General features: G+C 46.0%; 3 protein-coding genes across 4 annotated transcripts; 1 reads left to right on the forward strand and 2 right to left on the reverse strand.

Moving 5' to 3' along the window:
• Positions 1–217: 217 nt before the first annotated feature.
• LOC131728433 (stAR-related lipid transfer protein 13-like) lies at positions 218–3,177 on the forward strand. 2 transcript variants are annotated; one of them, XR_009322685.1, is made up of 6 exons: positions 218–355; positions 631–834; positions 1,112–1,329; positions 1,748–1,921; positions 2,307–2,704; positions 2,767–3,177. XR_009322685.1 is itself a non-coding variant. In XM_059019432.1 (5 exons), the coding sequence occupies exons 1-5, from the start codon at positions 269–271 to the stop codon at positions 2,413–2,415; spliced, it is 792 nt and encodes a 263-aa protein (XP_058875415.1). In that variant the 5' UTR covers positions 218–268; the 3' UTR covers positions 2,416–3,176. The 2 variants fall into 2 exon arrangements, 1 of the variants encoding a protein (XP_058875415.1); XM_059019432.1 differs by having other exon boundaries at positions 2,307–3,176.
• Positions 3,178–3,475: 298 nt separating this feature from the next.
• On the reverse strand, positions 3,476–14,020 carry LOC131728431 (arginine--tRNA ligase, cytoplasmic-like; the record flags this gene model as incomplete). The annotated part of the gene is given in 15 exon segments (XM_059019430.1): positions 3,476–3,676; positions 5,508–5,755; positions 5,969–6,141; positions 6,555–6,660; positions 7,146–7,255; positions 7,438–7,616; positions 8,170–8,274; positions 9,110–9,239; positions 9,649–9,769; positions 10,162–10,283; positions 10,619–10,719; positions 11,476–11,584; positions 11,803–11,991; positions 12,358–12,492; positions 13,222–14,020. Coding segments are annotated over 15 exon segments (1,983 nt in total). The 3' UTR covers positions 3,476–3,566.
• Positions 13,993–19,555, reverse strand: LOC131728432 (uncharacterized). The gene is made up of 3 exons (XM_059019431.1): positions 18,981–19,555; positions 18,575–18,693; positions 13,993–17,480 (listed from the first exon to the last, which is right to left on the reverse strand). The coding sequence occupies exon 3, from the start codon at positions 14,997–14,999 to the stop codon at positions 14,088–14,090; it is 912 nt and encodes a 303-aa protein (XP_058875414.1). The 5' UTR covers positions 15,000–17,480; positions 18,575–18,693; positions 18,981–19,555; the 3' UTR covers positions 13,993–14,087.
• Positions 19,556–19,576: the final 21 nt, after the last annotated feature.

The raw sequence follows: 19,576 nt of genomic DNA on the forward strand, positions 1-19,576 counted from the left end.
CTGTATGAGACGAGGTGAGGGTGAGAGCTCTAGAACCACGAATGCAGACGAGCCCGGCTCTTTTGCACAGCGGTCAGGACACTCGTTTGCGGTGCGCGGGGTCGCCAGTTCCCTCCCAGTCTCTGCCCTGTTACATACATCAGAATGGTTTAACTACATGCATTGGCACAGTAGGCTTCAGTTTCCATGTGAGCAGTGCTGGTGTTTAACTACAGTTTTTTTTGTTCTGTTCTGATGCAGGTCTAGCCAGAGGAAGCACAGTCTAGGGATGCCAGACCAGAGAGACCTGACTGAGAACCTGGCTGCCTCTCAGGGGCTGGCGCACATGGTAGCAGAGTCCTCTCGGCTCTTCCAGGTACGTTCTACACCCCTTCCGGCACGAGAACAGAAGAGAGCAATCAGGAGCATGCAACCTGTTCAGCCCTGCCTGCTTTATGAGATCAGGAGCGTGCAACCTGTTCAGCCCTGCCTGCTTTATGAGATCAGGAGCGTGCAACCTGTTCAGCCCTGCCTGCTTTATGAGATCAGGAGCGTGCAACCTGTTCAGCCCTGCCTGTATTAATCAGAAGGGCAGCTAAACCAAATGTTGGAATCCAAGTATAATGGAACATTTCTATGCATTTCTTCCAGGTGCCAGAATACTGGCTATTCCAGAACGAGGACTCTTTCAGTGATGAGATGAGGCAGAGTGAAAGGGGGCAGTGTCCCACACAGAACAGCACGCAGGCTTACCTGCACGATTCAATGCAAATCGTGCTGACGGAGGCCAGGGATAAATTCAAAGGCTGGACGACCTGTGTTGCCTCAGAACAAGTGGAGCTGGCTTTCAAAAAGGTACCAATGATTCTCAATCACTGTCCCATCGACACAAGCAGCTGCTGTGAGCACACATCCACAAACAGAAGACACTCTTCTAAAGGAACAAGAACAAAAAACAGCAGTTTAACTTCCTAATCCTCTCTATTAAATGCCATTACATTTAGCATGCCAGAAGGGCTGTTTTTATTACAAAATGTTTCCATTGGCTCCTGTGCGCATGCCATGTTCTTTAAACCCGATAGGGGTTGACCTTAGCAATAAATGTAATATATTATTAATACATTATAATCAGGTAGATGACGCACATCCCTTGCGACTCTGGAAAGCATCGGCCGAGATCGAGGCGTCCCAGGGGGAGGTCCTCAATCGAATACTGAGGGAGCAGAACATTTGGGACAAGAACTTCCAGCAGTCGAAGGTCATTGAAGCCCTGGACAAACACACTGAGATATATCACTATACAACACAGAGCGCCGTGTCTCAGCCACCCCGAGACTACGTTGTGCAAAGGTAAGCCAGACCAGTGCTTTATCCTGCAAGCAACAAGCTATCACAAGAGCCAGGTGACCCTGTGTCTCTCCTGCACTTCTGAATCACTGCAGACTAAACACTGGAAACTGTGCCATGCAGCAACCTCTTTATAACCCCCTGTTTAAATGACTCAGTATAGTACAGTGGAAAGCATATTCATGAGCTGAATGATCACTTCTTGAGTCTCAGATGAATTACACAAGCTTGTCCATTCACAGCAGTGTACTGTAAATGATCCACACTGTAAAGCATGTTTTGATATTCTGCTGGTGCTTCCTATACAGTACGTATCAACATACTTTTACAAATAATTGTTTTAAAATAAATACACATAAAAAGGTCCTAAGTGCTTTTCATGGGAAGTGCAGTGAATGTACGCGCCTGTCTTTCCTCCCAGGTCCTGGCAGGCTGACATTCACACAGGAACCTGCGTTTTAGCTGCTGCCTCTGTGGAGCACGCTGGCGCCATGTGTGAGGGGATCAGAGGAGAGGTGATGGCGTGCCAGTACCTGATCCAGACCACGGGACTGCGGAAAACCAGGCTGACTCACATCTGCAGAACAGACTCCAGGTACTGCAGCTCAGAGAGAACGACAGCTTACTGACAGCGCTGGGTAACAATTAGCTGCATTCACCAGCATCTGAGCATTGCAAGAAACCAGAAATCATTCCTACATCGACTTCACACGTCCAGTTACTTAAAATCAAACACCTGCTGCTCAGTTGGATTTATGAACTGAATCTAATGCAAAACACTGATTGGTGCAGCAGAATGTTATTTTAGAATACAGTGTGGGGCTCTAGTACACAGGTGAGGTGTTACTACTGGGGCTAGCTGTGTGTCCTGCTTAAATCATCTCACCCTTTGCAAAGGCGTGCATGTTTCATTGATGCCCCTTTCCACCTTTTTACCTGCTTTGTCTTGAAAGAGTTTCTTCTTGTTCCCTTTTCCCCAGGGGACGAACCCCAGAGTGGTACAATAAAGTGTTTGGACACCAGCATGCTGCAGAGCTGCTCCGGATACAAGACTCCTTCAAACCCGAAATGAAAGAGACAAAAATCTAACCTTCCTCTGTGGAGGACAATGGACAAACAAACAAACACAACACAGGCACTTTAACAACGTTAGCAAACCAGGATGAGGAACTCTGCCAGCCCAAATAAAGAGGGATGAAGGGCTTCTTCAGAACTCAGTCCTACAGTAATATAGACTTCTGTGTCTGGGCTCACAATGACGATTGTTTGATGAACTGATAAGTGTATCCAGTGGCTATGCATGATCAACCCTGAGAATGAAGGCCCAGAGCACGAGCACACTCAGGCTCTTAGACTGCATTCAGTTCAGCTGCATGAGGTCCATTCTGCAGCGCTCTGAACCCCCAGGCTCTTATTCTGCATTCAGTTCAGCTGCATGAGGTCCATTCTGCAGCGCTCTGAACCCCCAGGCTCTTACACTGCATTAATTTCACCTGCATGATGTTTAAATCTACCTCTTTGAGGAAATACCTAATATAAATAGATTCTAGACACATATACAATATAGCAGCAGGGGGGGGGCACTGCTGTTGTACCCTTGAGCAAGGTACTTTACCTAGATTGCTCCAGTAAAAATCCAGCTGTATAAATGGGTAATTGTATGTAAAAATAATGTGATATCTTGTAACAATTGTAAGTCGCCCTGGATAAGGGCATCTGCTAAGAATTGTAATAATCTGCTAAGAATTGTAATACAACATATATTCATATATATATATATATATATATATCAATGTAAAAATAAACAAATGTAAACAGATTGAAATGTAAGAAATAGAAGGATCACACTTCACCATCGTCGTGTTATTTAATTGCTGTTATTTGTGTGTCATTTTTTTTTCAAAACATCTAAAAGTCCTGCTAGAAACACAAAGCTTTCCTTCCCTAGTTACTTAAGGAATAGTTTTTCAAAGCTTTTTTTAAACATAATACAGTTGCTATTCAGAAACGTGCGCAGAAGAGTTGAAGATGAAGTTGTTTTTTGTCCTAAGATTCTTCAGGAATCTTCAGCCCTCGCTCCTTATCCTGCTGGACACATCATCACACCAAGACAATAACGAGAAGCAGCGGGTTTCATCACACCCATGTCTTTGTTTTCTTTTTTATTTAAGATACAGTAAAATATAAGAGCTGATACAGCATGTGCTGTGAGGAGTGGCAGGCGCGTGCGCGGCTTCATCCTACATCCTCTGGACTGGCTTGATCCCCAGGATGTCGAAGCCCTTCGCCATGACGATGGCCGTGGCATCGCACAGCAGCATGCGCCACATATTGACCTTCACCACGTTACCTGAGGGGAGCAAAGACAACACAGGGACAAACAAAGGCATGTCAATCAAAGAAAACACAAACATTACAGGACAAGTCAAACACAGCCCTGAAATAAACAGGGACATTACAGGACGAGTCTAACACAGCCCTGAAATAAACAGGAACATTACAGGACGAGTCTAACACAGCCCTGAAATAAACAGGGACATTACAAGACGAGTCTAACACAGCCCTGAAATAAACAGGGACATTACAGGACGAGTCTAACACAGCACTGAAATAAACAGGGACATTACAAGACGAGTCTAACACAGCCTTGAAATAAACAGGAACATTACAGGACGAGTCTAACACAGCCCTGAAATAAACAGGAACATTACAGGACGAGTCTAACACAGCCCTGAAATAAACAGGAACATTACAGGACGAGTCTAACACAGCCCTGAAATAAACAGGAACATTACAGGACGAGTCTAACACAGCCCTGAAATAAACAGGAACATTACAGGACGAGTCTAACACAGCCCTGAAATAAACAGGGACATTACAGGACGAGTCTAACACAGCCCTGAAATAAACAGGAACATTACAGGACGAGTCTAACACAGCCCTGAAATAAACAGGGACATTACAAGACGAGTCTAACACAGCCCTGAAATAAACAGGGACATTACAGGACGAGTCTAACACAGCCCTGAAATAAACAGGGACATTACAGGACTAATCTAACACACAATGCAATACGGTCTGAATTATTTGGGTTTAGATTTTGGTTGAATATTTAAGCATGGCAGCCTGGTTTAACTGCACAGCGTGACATGACCTTTACTGCAACGCAAGTGACTACAAGCAAATAGCACACATTACAACCACTGATCTCATCCACTGCTCCTGGACAGAATAATTAAACACAACTCTGGAAACGCTTGCATCACCGACCGACTGCATTTGTTTTACACTCTCCTGTAATGCACTTAATGCCTTTAATCTATATTGTTCCAATTAATCCGTCCCGTCATTTCACATCGCTGGGAGGAAACCGTGCCGCTGGCTAAGAGTGCGTTGTGAGGAATCCCAGCTCGGAGGAACTGTCTCCTTGCATGTGTCTGTGCTTAAAGGGCTTCATCCTCATTTAAAATGGAAAGAGGAAAAAGGGAATGGACGTACGGAAAACACAGAAACATCTGCACGCGTGTTCCTTTATGGAGATCAAGCAGAATCATGAAACATCTGCACGCGTGTTCCTTTACAGAGATCAAGCAGAATCATGAAACATCTGCACGCGTGTTCCTTTACAGAGATCAAGCAGAATCATGAAACATCTGCACGCGTGTTCCTTTACAGAGATCAAGCAGAGGTACCAATTGAATTATTAAATCAGATGCCGTAATTCAACGCCTTTTACAAATTTCAGGAGAATGCGTGTTAAATAAAAATGATCACATCAAGTGCTGTGGGCTGTAAAGGATGATACTGCAAAGACAATGAAGTGAATGTTCAGTAACACATGACAAACCACACACTGAACAACAGCGCCACCTGCTGGAATCAAATGAACTTCTTCACACACACACACACACACACACACACACACACACACACAGAATACAGAAGAATAACCCAGAGGAACTCATTTTCATGTGCCCTATACACCGTGCAGATACATGAATCTCCAATGTGCTGAGAGAGCACTTTGCACAGGTTAACAAGAACATGCATCACGTGCAGGGCTTTTTAAAGGGACCAGCAGAGCAAACCCTGAATGCATTCTGCAGGGGGGGCTCAGTAAAGCTGTAACAGGGTTACCAAGCAGGAGTCCCCTGCAGCAGCGGCGGCGCGCACGCCCTTACCGGTGTGCCGGTCCTTCTCCACGCAGTAGCAGTTGTCGTAGAACTCAGTGAAGGTGGTGGCGAGCTCATACAGGTAGTCACACAGCGTGTGGAGCAGCAGATCCTCCAGGATCTTCTGCAGGATCTCAGGGAACCTCAGGATGCACTTCCCCAGCTTCCACTCCTTCTCGTGGTCCAGGACCATCTCCGTGCTGCCAGCCGCCTTGCGCAGCGAGGCCTCGTCGATGTTAGCCAGCCGTGCGATGGACCTGCGGGGGAACAAGCGGCGCACTTTAAACACCTTTCAGGATTCACCAAATGCTTCAACTGAAGAGGAGCCACCAGCTGATTTGAGTTTGTTCCTGATGTATTTGCCCTGCACACTTGAACATGAACACAGTGCTCCCTAGTTATATTTCACTGTGTGATTATTCTCAGTAACCTTGCAGCAGACAGCCCTCTGAACACACTGGCTGGCTCACCTGATCCTGGTGAAGGCGTACAGAAGGTAGGCTGCAGTGTTCCCTCGGTCATCCAGCATCTTGTCAAAGGAGAAGATGTAGTCGTTGATGCGGTTGTGCGAGAGATCCGCGTATTTCACACAGCCAAACGCCACCGCCTTCTGGGCAGCTTCCAGCTCTGCAGGGGTTAATACCTGCAAGAGACAATGACCAGGTGGCGTTTCCTAAAGCACTGCAAGACTTTCTGAAAATCTAGCTAGCGCTTTCCAACCTGGAGTTTTTTTCAATCGACTGCTTTTTCATGGTAGATTCATTCCAATTAAAAAAAAATGAATAAATGGAATCTTGCTAGTACTCAAATTTGTAAAAAGTAAAAAGTTCTTTGTTCCAGTACAGGTACTGTGATCTTTCTCCGGACTCCTCTGCTTGTATTGCATGCCTTTTAATAACTAATGCTGGATGAGACTGATGCATTGTTTTATTAGGAGTTGTACTGCTGAGGCCAGTCTTCAGGTTTTTCTTCATGGCTCAGTATGAGAGTCCCTGTATCAATGCAGTCCTCGCCTTGTCTCTTTCCTATCAGTCCCTGTGTCAATGCAGTCCTCACCTTGTCTCTTTCCTTGTCCTTCAGTTTGTCCATGGAGCGCTTCAGTCCCTCGTCCAAGAGGTCCATCAGTCGAACCGTGTCCCCTGACCTGGTCTTGAACTTCTTCCTGGAAGCACATGTAACACCAAGAGGAATCAGGAAAATTAAACAGCATAATAATAATAATACAATAGAGCTGTGTCACAATGAGGATGGGTCACTTCAGGAGCTGTCTGCTACTGAACTGACAGAGGATCATGAGCACACGTTCCTCTTCATGGGAGCAATCACACTATTAACACAGGGGTGGAGTCCACACCACCCAGCAATAGAGTCTGAACTCATTTCAACACTGAAGACACTGAGAAAGACTGCCAGTGGAAACGCTAGGCATTGAATAATTCACACTGAAGACACGGAGAAAGACTGCCAGTGGAAACGCTAGGCATTGAATAATTCACACTGAAGACACTGAGAAAGACTGCCAGTGGAAATGCTAGGCATTGAATAATTCACACTGAAGACACTGAGAAAGACTGCCAGTGGAAACGCTAGGCATTGCATTCACTGGGTTTCTTGGAGTTTTTCTAGCCCTTTCTGAACAGCACTTACTTGTCCTCCCCCAGCACTACTCCGAAGCCAGCATGCTCCACTCTGGTCACCTTGGGGTCGTACCAGCCGATCATCTGTGCTGCTGCGAATATGATCTGGAAGTGACCAGCCTTACACAGGAGGAGACACAGCCTTAAACATCACGCTTTGAAATGACTCTGAAACTCAAACTGCATTACATTTTATGGGTACCTCCTGAAGCAGTATACTGGTCTATCGTTTATAAAACAAGTTTCCACACAGGTGCTTCCATAGCTCCCAAGCCTCTGACTTGACCAGTCTGCTGTCTCACCTGCCCACTGTCCGTCACATAGATGATGATATCTGCCTTCTCCTCAAACAGTCTGTGTCTCAGAGCTGCCAGGTCCGAGGTGTCGTAGGTGTAACCTCCATCTGACTTCACAACCGTCAGGGGCACGGCACAGCCCGGGGCGAACACCACTCGACGCCCTTCATCCACCTGCACTAGCCCTGCACAGGAGGAGGGAGGAATCTGTGACAACACTGCCCTCTGCTGGAGGAACATCAACACACACAAGCTTTGAAAACTACACGAACCTGTGCATTGCTAACCCAACCCCCTTAATCGCCTTATTTAGTTAAGCCACAGGTATGTGCAAGTGCACAATATTACTGGTTCACATACGGCTTTATATATATATATATATATATATACACACACACACAATGATATTCTGAGGTGATATTCTTAGAAATACCAAACGTAATAAATGTAAAGGTAAACGTTTAGACTACAGTACTCAGGGTCTTCAGTTGTATTCTGTCTTCACTGAAAACACATTTGTCATTGAATGTATGAAGTTTCTTGGACAGTACTTCTAGATATTAAACTGTTGCGTGTCTAATAGTTACAGACAATGCACAGAACCTTGTTGAGATGTTCAGGACCAGACGAGAACATGCTGTTTTTATGATGGAAGCCCTTACTGAAACATACAGCACTGGTATGGTCTCTGTTTCTTCTTCAAAAGCACACTCCTATAGTCTATTTAAACTGCGCTACCTTTGTCTTCAAATTCCTTCACCACTTCCGTCATCATATCCTGATAATAAGACTCGCCCCTTTCAATCAGCTGGATATCCAGACAGTCATAGACCTTCTGAAACTCTGAGAAGAGAAAAACAGATGATCAAACCAGGGGCAGTGACCACAGAGCAATCCTCTGAGAGCAGTGAACACAGAGCATTCCTCCGAGAGCAGTGAACACAGAGCATTCCTCCGAGAGCAGTGACCACAGAGCATTCCTCTGAGAGCAGAGACCACAGAGCATTCCTCTGAGAACAGTGACCACAGAGCATTCCTCTGACAGCAGTGACCACAGAGCATTCCTCGGAGAGCAGTGATCACAGAGCATTCCTCGGAGAGCAGTGATCACAGAGCATTCCTCGGAGAGCAGTGATCACAGAGCATTCCTCGGAGAGCAGGGACCACAGAGCATTCCTCGGAGAGCAGTGATCACAGAGCATTCCTCTGAGAGCAGTGGTCACAGAGCATTCCTCTGAGAGCAGTGAACACAGAGCATTCCTCTGAGAGCAGTGACCACAGAGCATTCCTCGGAGAGCAGTGATCACAGAGCATTCCTCTGAGAGCAGTGTCCACAGAGCATTCCTCTGAGAGCAGTGACCACAGAGCATTCCTCTGAGAGCAGTGACCACAGAGCATTCCTCTGAGAGCAGTGACCACAGAGCATTCCTCTGAGAGCAGTGACCACAGAGCATTCCTCTGAGAGCAGAGACCACAGAGCATTCCTCTGAGAGCAGTGATCACAGAGCATTCCTCTGAGAGCAGTGACCACAGAGCATTCCTCGGAGAGCAGTGACCACAGAGCATTCCTCTGAGAGCAGTGTCCACAGAGCATTCCTCTCTGAGGGATCAGAATCTCAGCCTCATGAGCGCTTCATACAGAAAGGATGTCTGTGTGCTTCTCCCCTCTGTAACTCACCTTGCCTGGAGACGTCGCAGATTGAACTCCATGCTTTAATAAAGGCAGGGTCTTTGCTCTGCAGCTTCACCACACACTGGTACGCACGCTTTTTGAACTCTTCCTCGTTGTCAAAACGCTTCTTAGACTCCTATAAAAATTAAACAATGCTGATAGAATTCAGTTGTCTAATCTATACTGACTCTGTGTCCACAGTGATGATCAGAGAGCACTGTGTGATGAGAAAGTGTGGTTTTTAGCGCAGACCCTTCACTGATGAATTTGTGGATTTTACAGAAACAGCACTGCACTACATAATGCTGGGTTTCAACAGCCAGAACACAGCTATAATAAAGGTTAAAGGAAGGCCAGTGTCTGTCATGTGGGTAATGTAGGCACAAACACAAGGGTCATACCAGTCAGTGCCCAAGTGTGATGTCATCTCTGGCTCAAAGATCTCCAGCAATGTTTAAAACAGCAATGCCATGTGAGGCGTCTGCATACGTGTGGTGCATGGGACGGGTTACCACAGGGTTCTATGAAAGCTAAACCCAACGTACTTTGTAGAAGGCCTGGAGGTCTCCGATGGGTGGAGAGGCTGTCAGGTAGTCTGGGAATGTGTCCTGAAGGTGTGCGATTAGCATGCCGAACTGGGTCCCCCAGTCACCTACGTGATTTAATCTAAAAAACAATCAATCAATCAGACACAGAGTGCTCTTATCACACAGTATGGATCAATCAGACACAGAGTGCTCTTATCACACAGTATGGAACAATGAGACACACAGTGCTCTTATCACACAGTATGGAACAGTGAGACACAGAGTGCTCTTATCACACAGTATGGAACAATGAGACACAGAGTGCTCTTATCACACAGTATGGATCAATCAGACACAGAGTGCTCTTATCACACAGTATGGATCAATCAGACACAGAGTGCTCTTATCACACAGTATGGAAGTGAGACACACAGTTCTCTTATCACACAGTATGGATCAGTAATGGGTGAGGATTGTACTGTACTACACATCATGTTGCATTGGGCGCAGCCCTCATTATTTGGTAGTGACCTTATGACTTCGTGTCCCAGAAACTCAAAGAGCCTGCACATGCTGTCTCCGATGATCGTGGACCTCAGGTGACCCACGTGCATCTCCTTGGCAATGTTAGGAGAAGAGAAATCCACAACGACCTGGGAACGAGAACCAGAGCCACTGTTTAAAACCACTGCACCTGTGAAATGCTAATCGACGCGTCGGCACGGTAATCGACGTGTCATCGAAACGGTTCCTTTATACCAGAACACACCTGCACTGGAACCTGACAAAGAGAATCCCAGAACACACCTGCACTGGAACCTGACAAAGAGAATCCCAGAACACACCTGCACTGGAACCTGACCAAGAGAATCCCAGAACACAGCTGTGTAGCCCGTGGAGGACACTGTTTGAAAAGCACGTGGTCTGTATCACTGATATGCATGAAGGGTAAACACAGTGAATCAAACGCTCCATTCACTACTCATACCTTTTTCTTGGGTCCTGCTGCTGCAGGCTGCACACCGTTGACCAGCAGGCTTGTCAGCAGTTTAGACACAAAGTCCTTTCTGAGATGCACATTGATAAACCCTTTAATCCAAACACAGAGAGGGGCCGATCAGGCATGATTTCTAATCGGCTACACAGCAGAGCTACAGTCACAGTTTTCAAAGGTTAGTGCAGTACAACCAATGCTGTGCGCTTTCTTATTGAATTTCACAATACTGTCACTTTAACATTGAACATGCTCCTGTGAACAAATGCACGGGAGCTCAGCTGTTTGTCTGCAGCAGAAATCTGAACTTTTACTATCGCTTCAAGCAAACACTAAGAATGAAAGTCATTAATGGATTACCAGCCTAAGGGAAATATCGAGAATTCACAGGACAACATAATTAGCTTATTGATTTGTCAACCCATAAAAACCAACACAAAAAAAGAAAACAGGACGTCTGAACAAGTTTGCTGTTAAGCCCAAAGCATGTTAACACCTCCCATGTCTGCATCATTCTCTTCCGCAGTTATAGGTTATTAATATCCTAGTGTTTTACTGCATGACACAGCAGTGGTGGCTGCCAGTATCAAACAGACTCAAATACATTCGACTCAAATGAACTTCTCATTCCTCTCTGGCAGACAGGAGATCTAGCAAAAGATGAGGTTTGTTGTATACGTGGGATGCAGAGACGATGCAAAGACATCAAGCCAGCTCTAGGTTTGCGGTTTGGGAACCCGAGTTTTAAATGGTTAGGGCTCATGCATGCACTAGTGGATGACCAAACAGAAGGGCACATGGGTTATTCATGAAAAGGGAAAAGGAAGAGCTTTTCTTTTCATTGTAATTACCTGGTCCGGCGATCTCCACTTTCTCAATGATCTCATTGTCAGGAATGTTCTTGACAATATTCTCTGCAATTTCCCTCGGACTGACCTTCTGTCCTTTTGACTTCATCATCTGGAAGATACATTTCAATTCAAAACACTCCATTAAAACTGAACAAGCACCTCTGAAAAGTGAATATCAGGCAACGCTGGCGATCACATGAGATACATCTCCAGGGCTTGCAGTCAAGTGTTCAAAGATGACAGAACAATGACAGAGCGAGGATGTGCTTGGTGTCTGAATGGGGTGGACTGAAGCATCATCTGGGTCTCACGCAGCAAGCGCCTCACCTGAGCCATTGCCATGGCACTGTTGCACTGATAATCTCCGAACCTGGGCTGCTGGTTGGGAGTCACAGCCAGGGGGGCGTTCTCCAGGTGTGGGTAGGCGGCACGGATGGCGTCCCCGAAGGTTTCCTGAAGCCTCTCATTGATGTTGATCATGTTTTTACTACACTTGCTGCTTTCCTCCTGGAGGCTCTGTGAACAACAAGCACAAGTTACAGTCCACACAGCTCCCAGCAGCTCATACAGTGGATTCACTGCACACAGAAGCTCATACAGTGGATTCACTGCACACGGCAGCTCATACAGTGGATTCACTGCACACGGCAGCTCATACAGTGGATTCACTGCACACGGCAGCTCATACAGTGGATTCACTGCACACTGCAGCTCATACAGTGGATTCACTGCACACAGCAGCTCATACAGTGGATTCAGTGCACACAGCAGCTCATACAGTGGATTCAGTGCACACTGCAGCTCATACAGTGGATTCACTGCACACTGCAGCTCATACAGTGGATTTTTTAAGATAAACGATGAGGAGTATTTGCAAATCACCTTCTTCAGAATATTCAGACGATATTTGAGTTTTGCGTTCTCCTCCCGTAGCCCTTCCAGATGTGACGAGAAGCCTGCTGTCTCCGGATTCTTCAACTTCTCAATCTCAGCAGAAAGAGATCGGACCTCGCGCTCCTGTTAGAGATACAAGCAGCACACGAGACTCTTACCAAGTGTTCCCGATTCACTCTCTGCGATCACAGGACTACTCCAGAGATCTGTAGATCGTAACTAACCGAGCTGTGGAGTGTTCCCGATTCACTCTCTGCGGTCACAGAACTACTCCAGAACTTATTATCAAACATTTACATGCTCTGTGATGATGCTGTATATCCAAATCTGAAGTTTCACTTTCACTTGAACGATACACAACACTAAACAAACAAACACTAAGCATGCAGAGGTCATGGAAGTGCTGGTACAGCAACTACTTATCAAGTATACCAGTAACATTAACATGGGTCAAACCGCTATGCCTTGGGAGTCTTCCATTCATCCCTGAGAAACATTTACACTGTAGTGTAAGTTCAGAAGAAGGAAAATGGGTCGTTACATATACAGTATTAAGAAAGTGCTTCGTACAGCTACTGGCAAAGCAGCTGGATGAAGGCATCCTTGACATTATGATATACAAGCTTATACCGGGGTCGCAATGTACCGTTGCGTGAGGTGCATGCAATGCAATGCAATGCAATGCAATCCACACTGGGATACTGCGCCTTTAAACTGCCAAGCGTGCAGCGTGTCCAAGTATTGCATCAGACGCAGCGCTTTGCACCAGCTGTGTGATCGAGTGTAACACAGCTCCGTACTTTTATTTGTGCTAATAAATAACTCCGGTGTGCTTGCTTGGGCGGTACTGACCTGCTGTTGAATTCGGGACGTGTATTCCGCGACACGGTCTGCCATTCTCTACACTGCGCCAAGCTCACAACCCACTCCCCTCTCAATCTCCACACCGCTAAGCCACCCGGCCTGACGCTTCCTGCTGACGAAAAGAGAAAGAAAAACAGCGCGTCCCCTCCAAACAAAGGAACAGATCTCCACACTCTGCCCTCTTGTGGCGTGTATGTGTACTTGCAGTGACTATAACTGTACACTATACTAAGAACATAAGAAAGCTTACAAGCGAGAGGAGGCCATTCGGCCCATCTTGCTCGTTTGGTTGTTAGTAGCTTATTGATCCCAGAACCTCATCAAGCAGCCTCTTGATCTGCTAGCCTGATAATAACAAGTACTTTAGTAAAATCTATTGCTCAGCATATTTAGAATAGATTATTATGGGTATTTAATATTAGAATGTATACTAGTATTATTTACCTAGACAAGTATTTATGTTAATGTTTGTGGTATCCTAGTTGCCAAGGATACTATCTGAGAAAATATTATCATTATTATTAGGGAGACTAGAGAGCAGAGGTATCAAGATATTTAACACAGACCCCATCATCTCGTGCGCTGCAAATCAATGCTCCCACAAGCTTGCATCGTAGGAGCCGTATTATACAGAACCTTCTGCTCTGTGGTATAGAAGATTCATTTCTTACTGGACTTGAACTAAGGGATCCACATCGGTTCTGATCAATACAACCTTTCAGCATCGAAGAAGTACAAAGAAAACACAACATACAGGAAAACAATGGATAGATTTTTATTTCTTTAACTACAAAACATTGTTTGTGCTGCTGGTGAAGTATTATTTACAGGACTGGTGAACGTACCTGGCATGATTAAAATTCACAGCTTCTACAAATCATCCAAACAAAATCAGGACACGAAAATCCAATAAGTGCAAGAAAACCAGCCTGGATCTGAGAACTCTTGGAATGAGTGTATCTGTACTGCCTGGAGAGCCAGCACTGAGATACAGCACACATGCATGTGGATCTGTACTGCCTGGAGAGCCAGCACCGAGACACAGCACACATGCACGTGGATCTGTACTGCCTGGAGAGCCAGCACTGAGACACAGCACACATGCACATGGATCTGTACTGCCTGGAAAGCACTGAGACACAGCACACATGCACGTGGATCTGTACTGCCTGGAGAGCCAGCACTGAGACACAGCACACATGCATGTGGATCTGTACTGCCTGGAGAGCCAGCACTGAGATACAGCACACATGCATGTGGATCTGTACTGCCTGGAGAGCCAGCACTGAGACACAGCACACATGCACGTGGATCTGTACTGCCTGGAGAGCCAGCACTGAGACACAGCACACATGCACGTGGATCTGTACTGCCTGGAGAGCCAGCACTGAGACACAGCACACATGCATGTGGATCTGTACTGCCTGGAGAGCCAGCACTGAGATACAGCACACATGCATGTGGATCTGTACTGCCTGGAGAGCCAGCACTGAGACACAGCACACATGCACGTGGATCTGTACTGCCTGGAGAGCCAGCACTGAGATACAGCACACATGCACGTGGATCTGTACTGCCTGGAGAGCCAGCACTGAGACACAGCACACATGCATGTGGATCTGTACTGCCTGGAGAGCCAGCACTGAGACACAGCACACATGCATGTGGATCTGTACTGCCTGGAGAGCCAGCACTGAGACACAGCACACACGCATGTGGATCTGTACTGCCTGGAGAGCCAGCACTGAGACACAGCACACATGCATGTGGATCTGTACTGCCTGGAGAGCCAGCACTGAGACACAGTAGGAAGGCGGATGGGAGAGTTAACCTTGCTATTCAGTATATAGAATGTTAATGTCATGAGATGGAAAATGAAACAAAGGGAGGCTTATTCTTTATGCAAACACAGAACACAGAGGAAACAGCAGAAGCAGTGTTAAAAAAAAGATTAGAAAATATATCTATTAAAGGAAAAGAGCCATGCCAAGCTGCTCTGGTTGCTTAGCAGCAATTTAGGAGCATTCTAAGAGTCTACCTAGGAGCGTTCTAGTGGCTGCAGTCCTCCTTGCAGCTGAGCTGAAGCAGTGTAAGACAGGACAGCGCCCCCTCTCTGGGAGTCTGGCTCAGCTCCAGTATAAAGGTGTGGAGGGGAGAAGCCTGCGGCTGAATCTGTTTGCACTCGGAAGGGCATCCTGGTTTACAAGGGGAACTCGTTTCAAGAACGAGAAGCTTATCAGCACAGCACAGCCAGGCAAACACACTGATGTGAAAACAAATACAAATGGGAGCTCAAGGCAATCACATGCTTGAGGAACAGCTGACATAAGGATTATCATGTACATCAATACAGTGTTAAACAAAAACACAAAATCAAGAAGGATTACATCATTGTTCCAAAAGCGTAGCTTAATATATATATATATATATATTAACAGGGTGGAGTCTGGGAGTGACCCGGCGACCCCACACACCGCGAGCAAGCGCCTTAACCACAATGCAAAAGAGCCGGGCTCGTCTGCATTCGCAGACTCAGTAGTCTTTCACACATTATTTAAGTTTCACAGTAACCCCTGTTCCCCTGTTCCCACGCCCTAGCTCTGTAGCACAGCCTGAGTCGATGCCTTTGATCTCGTTCCATCTCCCAGTTCTACTTGCTTCTCACTATTCCTTTGCCTACAATAAGAATGAACAATTCGTTTGGAATGCAATGAAACAAAGCCTTATCCGACAGATACAGCACTTGTGCTCAGACTATTTTCTTATTGAAATATCATCGTCCTTCAAAAATTGCAGGGGAAAAACAAAAAAATTATTTGACTACATTCCAGTCACATAGCTTGCTAGAAAAGAAAACAGTGGCCTGTAGGAAATAATACAAAACTGAAACACTGACAAGGAATCAATCGAGTGCTGCAACTTCAAAATGAAGATCGACACAAAAACTAAACACACATGTGAAGAACATACACAGATCATACTTCCTATCATCAGAAACACTCTGCTGGTACCAGTAAGGGTTTTTCTTTGGAAAGCTTTTCCATGGAGAATTTAACCAAATGAATCAGTAAAGGGGAGCCACCGACACATGAACAGCAACACGAGGAAACTAACATTGAAAAAGTGCATGTCTGTTACTTCACAGTACCTGAGGTATGCTGGTGTCCAAAACACTAAACAACTACCTAATGAAAACAAGTACGAGAGACCCGGCTCTACAGTGCAGTACTGAAGGAAACAAAACGCTAGGCGCTGGGGATTTCCTTTAGAGTGATTCAATACCTAATAGCTTGTCCTGGCGTTTCACTAAATGCAGTCAGGGATGGCAATGCGACTCCTATTGCACAGCAGTTTCACCCATTCCAGGTTTTAATACAATCAGACACAGTGTACAGGTAACAAGATCAGGCGTGTCGGATTAAACCATGAGTGGATCAAACTGCTATGCAATGGGAGTCTTATTTCGATCCCAATGAAACAAAGCTTTTATACATACATACATGTAATATCGACAGTAAAGGCAATTCCGTATGTGCTGTGGTGCTGCACAGCACTGTGACCGTCACAGAGTCCTGTGCATGCCAGCAGTCAGGGATTGAGAATGGCTGCTCCCTATTGGAACACTTGCTGTATAGTTTATACTGTCCTGTAAGAAATCCCACAAGACTTGAGATGCACATCGATGCTGCAGCTCACTTCTCTCAATTGAGATGCACATCGATGCTGCAGCTCACTTCTCTCCCCTCTCAATTGAGATGCACATCGATGCTGCAGCTCACTTCTCTCAATTGAGATGCACATCGATGCTGCAGCTCACTTCTCTCCCCTCAATTGAGATGCACATCGATGCTGCAGCTCACTTCTCCCCTCTCAATTGTTCTCAGTTAAATAAGGAGTGTAACTCTTCCAATAATGTTAAAATAGCATAAAAACACACATTAAAATAATTAGTACAAGTGACAAAAAGTAGTTCAAACTGTTTTTGTTCTTTGTGCATTTTATACAAAAACTACACAGCCGAACAAATGACAAATAAAACTCTAACAGATCTGTACATTCAAAGGGTGAGCATCGATTTCTCATGTACATATATTTCTTTTCTTCATAAAACCACCACAAATAAAATCAGTCTGGGTATCCATGAAATACAGCAGTTGAACTTTGAAATACTTGAAGAGTTTTAAACATCCTCCACAGGTAGATCGGGTATATTAATCTTCGCTCGGGTGAAAAATGCCATCTTCTCTCTAAAGCAGACAAGAAGAAAAGAAACACACAACAAATGAAAGACTTCTCTGGTTTGTACAGACAGCATCCAAACCAGTCTGCTGAGACCCTGCGGTTTGTGCAGAGAGCATCCAAGCCAGTCTGCTGAGACGCTGCGGTTTGTACAGACAGCACCCAAACCAGTCTGCTGAGACCCTGCGGTTTGTACAGACAGCACCCAAACCAGTCTGCTGAGACCCTGCGGTTTGTACAGACAGCACCCAAGCCAGTCTGCTGAGACCCTGCGGTTTGTACAGACAGCACCCAAGCCAGTCTGCTGAGACCCTGCGGTTTGTACAGACAGCACCCAAGCCAGTCTGCTGAGACCCTGCGGTTTGTACAGACAGCACCCAAGCCAGTCTGCTGAGACCCTGCGGTTTGTACAGACAGCACCCAAGCCAGTCTGCTGAGACGCTGCGGTTTGTACTTTTCATTTTGAACAGAATGGCAGCGGTGGAAGAGCTTGCATAGTGTTGATTGAAATACAGCTGTGTGCAAATGTACTGGACACCTCAAGATGATGTCACTGATGTCCTTTATATAGAGACCTGCATGAAAACCTCTGCGGGGAGGATTTCACCTTTCACTCAGTAATCAGTGATAGAGATACAATAGGATCTCGTGGGTGCACATGCGAGACCACTCTGCTTTAATTAGGCACTTTAACAACTTCTAAAAAGTCTCAAGCATGTGATCATTTGTGGCTGTGTGTTAATTTTCTTACTATTTTAAATGAATTGCATGTGCAAGGCATCAATGAAATTACACAATCACTATTTCCCCAGATTTTCAGTTTTCAGTGGTTTGATTTCATATGCACAACAAATCAAAACTACAGAAGCAATGGGGGTGTTCTAATAACTGTGTGAATTTTCATGAATGTTAGAATGGGGCTGAACGTGTATAAAAAGCACTCCAGATGCACTAGAAGAAGAGAAGTCTTCTGCAAGCCTATCGAGTCTCTCTTGCGGGCTGGTTTTGAACACATCACACCAGGTGACTTTACAATCATCTGCGTATCTTCAGAGAATAACAGTAGAAGTGGAGTCTCACCCCAGGGAGCCCCTGGCCTTACCGGAAACTCTGCACCTCCAGATCCCCCTTGTGGCTCTGCCCTCGTATCCTGTGCACGTCCTTAGCTGCCGTCTTCATCATCCTCTCCACTCGCTGCTCCTGCGTGTGCTCTCCTGGAGTCTGTTCCAATCAGAGCGCAGGGAATAAGATTCACGAGCAGCGCAGTGCCGTCACATTCACTCACAAGCACACGAGGAGTGAAACTCAAGCTAAGAGAAGGGCGGACCCACCCTCACACTGTCACCAAATAGCAAACAGAAATAAGAAAGTGGGGGAACTGGTTTGATATTTTCACAAGGAGGAAGTGCTCTGGGGGTTCAGTATATATGTATAGAACTACATACTGAAACCTAAACACTGCAAAAAGTCATGCTTAGATTTCGTAGGGTAGAGTGAGCCTCTCCCACCTGTTTCTCTGCTTGTCTGAGGAGCAGTCTGAACCTCTCATCCTCGCTGACCCACTCGGGCAGCTCCGTGTGCCCCCGTGCCTTCGCCTGCTCCAGCTGCTCCTTCAGCTCCCGCAGCACCAGGACCTCCTGGCTGAGCCGGCTCTCCCTGGTCCGGGATGCCTGCAGGTCCAGCTCCAAATCCAGGGATGTGCGCAGCAGCCCGCCCTCCAGAGCCTTCGCTTCAAGCAGAGGCTGGGAAAAAATTAAGGAATGCCAATGGACCTTTGCAAAGTTTCATGTGGGAAAAGCCTTTACGTTGTAGCTTGTGAATTCCTAGACTGACTCTCTCAACACTGCAGACCTCTAAAAGAGATACCAGACACAGAAGTGACTTGACAAAGCAGAGCTGTTAATCAGACCCTGTCTCAGGTCCTGGGAATATCCCTGTGTGCTTTCTGTGCTCCCGTGTGCTTTCTGTGTGATTCATTAACATACAAGACACTGCCACTGTTTATTCAGTAATAGCAGTGTTTGTATTTGTTTTGCAGTTACTTGGTGCTGGAAGAGGAAGGTATTGTAGGTGTAATAGAATGTTCTTTATCCCGTGAGCGACG

Source organism: Acipenser ruthenus, unplaced genomic scaffold (assembly GCF_902713425.1).
Source record: "Acipenser ruthenus unplaced genomic scaffold, fAciRut3.2 maternal haplotype, whole genome shotgun sequence".
Lineage (NCBI taxonomy): Eukaryota > Metazoa > Chordata > Actinopteri > Acipenseriformes > Acipenseridae > Acipenser > Acipenser ruthenus.

What these genes read in the sequence shown, in the direction of transcription:
- LOC131728432 (XM_059019431.1), bottom strand. Translation starts at nt 14,999, where the DNA reads ATGCATGTGTGCTGTGTCTCAGTGCTGGCTCTCCAGGCAGTACAGATC.
- LOC131728433 (XM_059019432.1), top strand. Translation starts at nt 269, where the DNA reads ATGCCAGACCAGAGAGACCTGACTGAGAACCTGGCTGCCTCTCAGGGG. An exon ending in AGTCCTCTCGGCTCTTCCAG is followed by an intron (nt 356 to 630) that starts GTACGTTCTACA and finishes CATTTCTTCCAG; the next exon opens with GTGCCAGAATACTGGCTATT. An exon ending in CGAGACTACGTTGTGCAAAG is followed by an intron (nt 1,330 to 1,747) that starts GTAAGCCAGACC and finishes CTTTCCTCCCAG; the next exon opens with GTCCTGGCAGGCTGACATTC.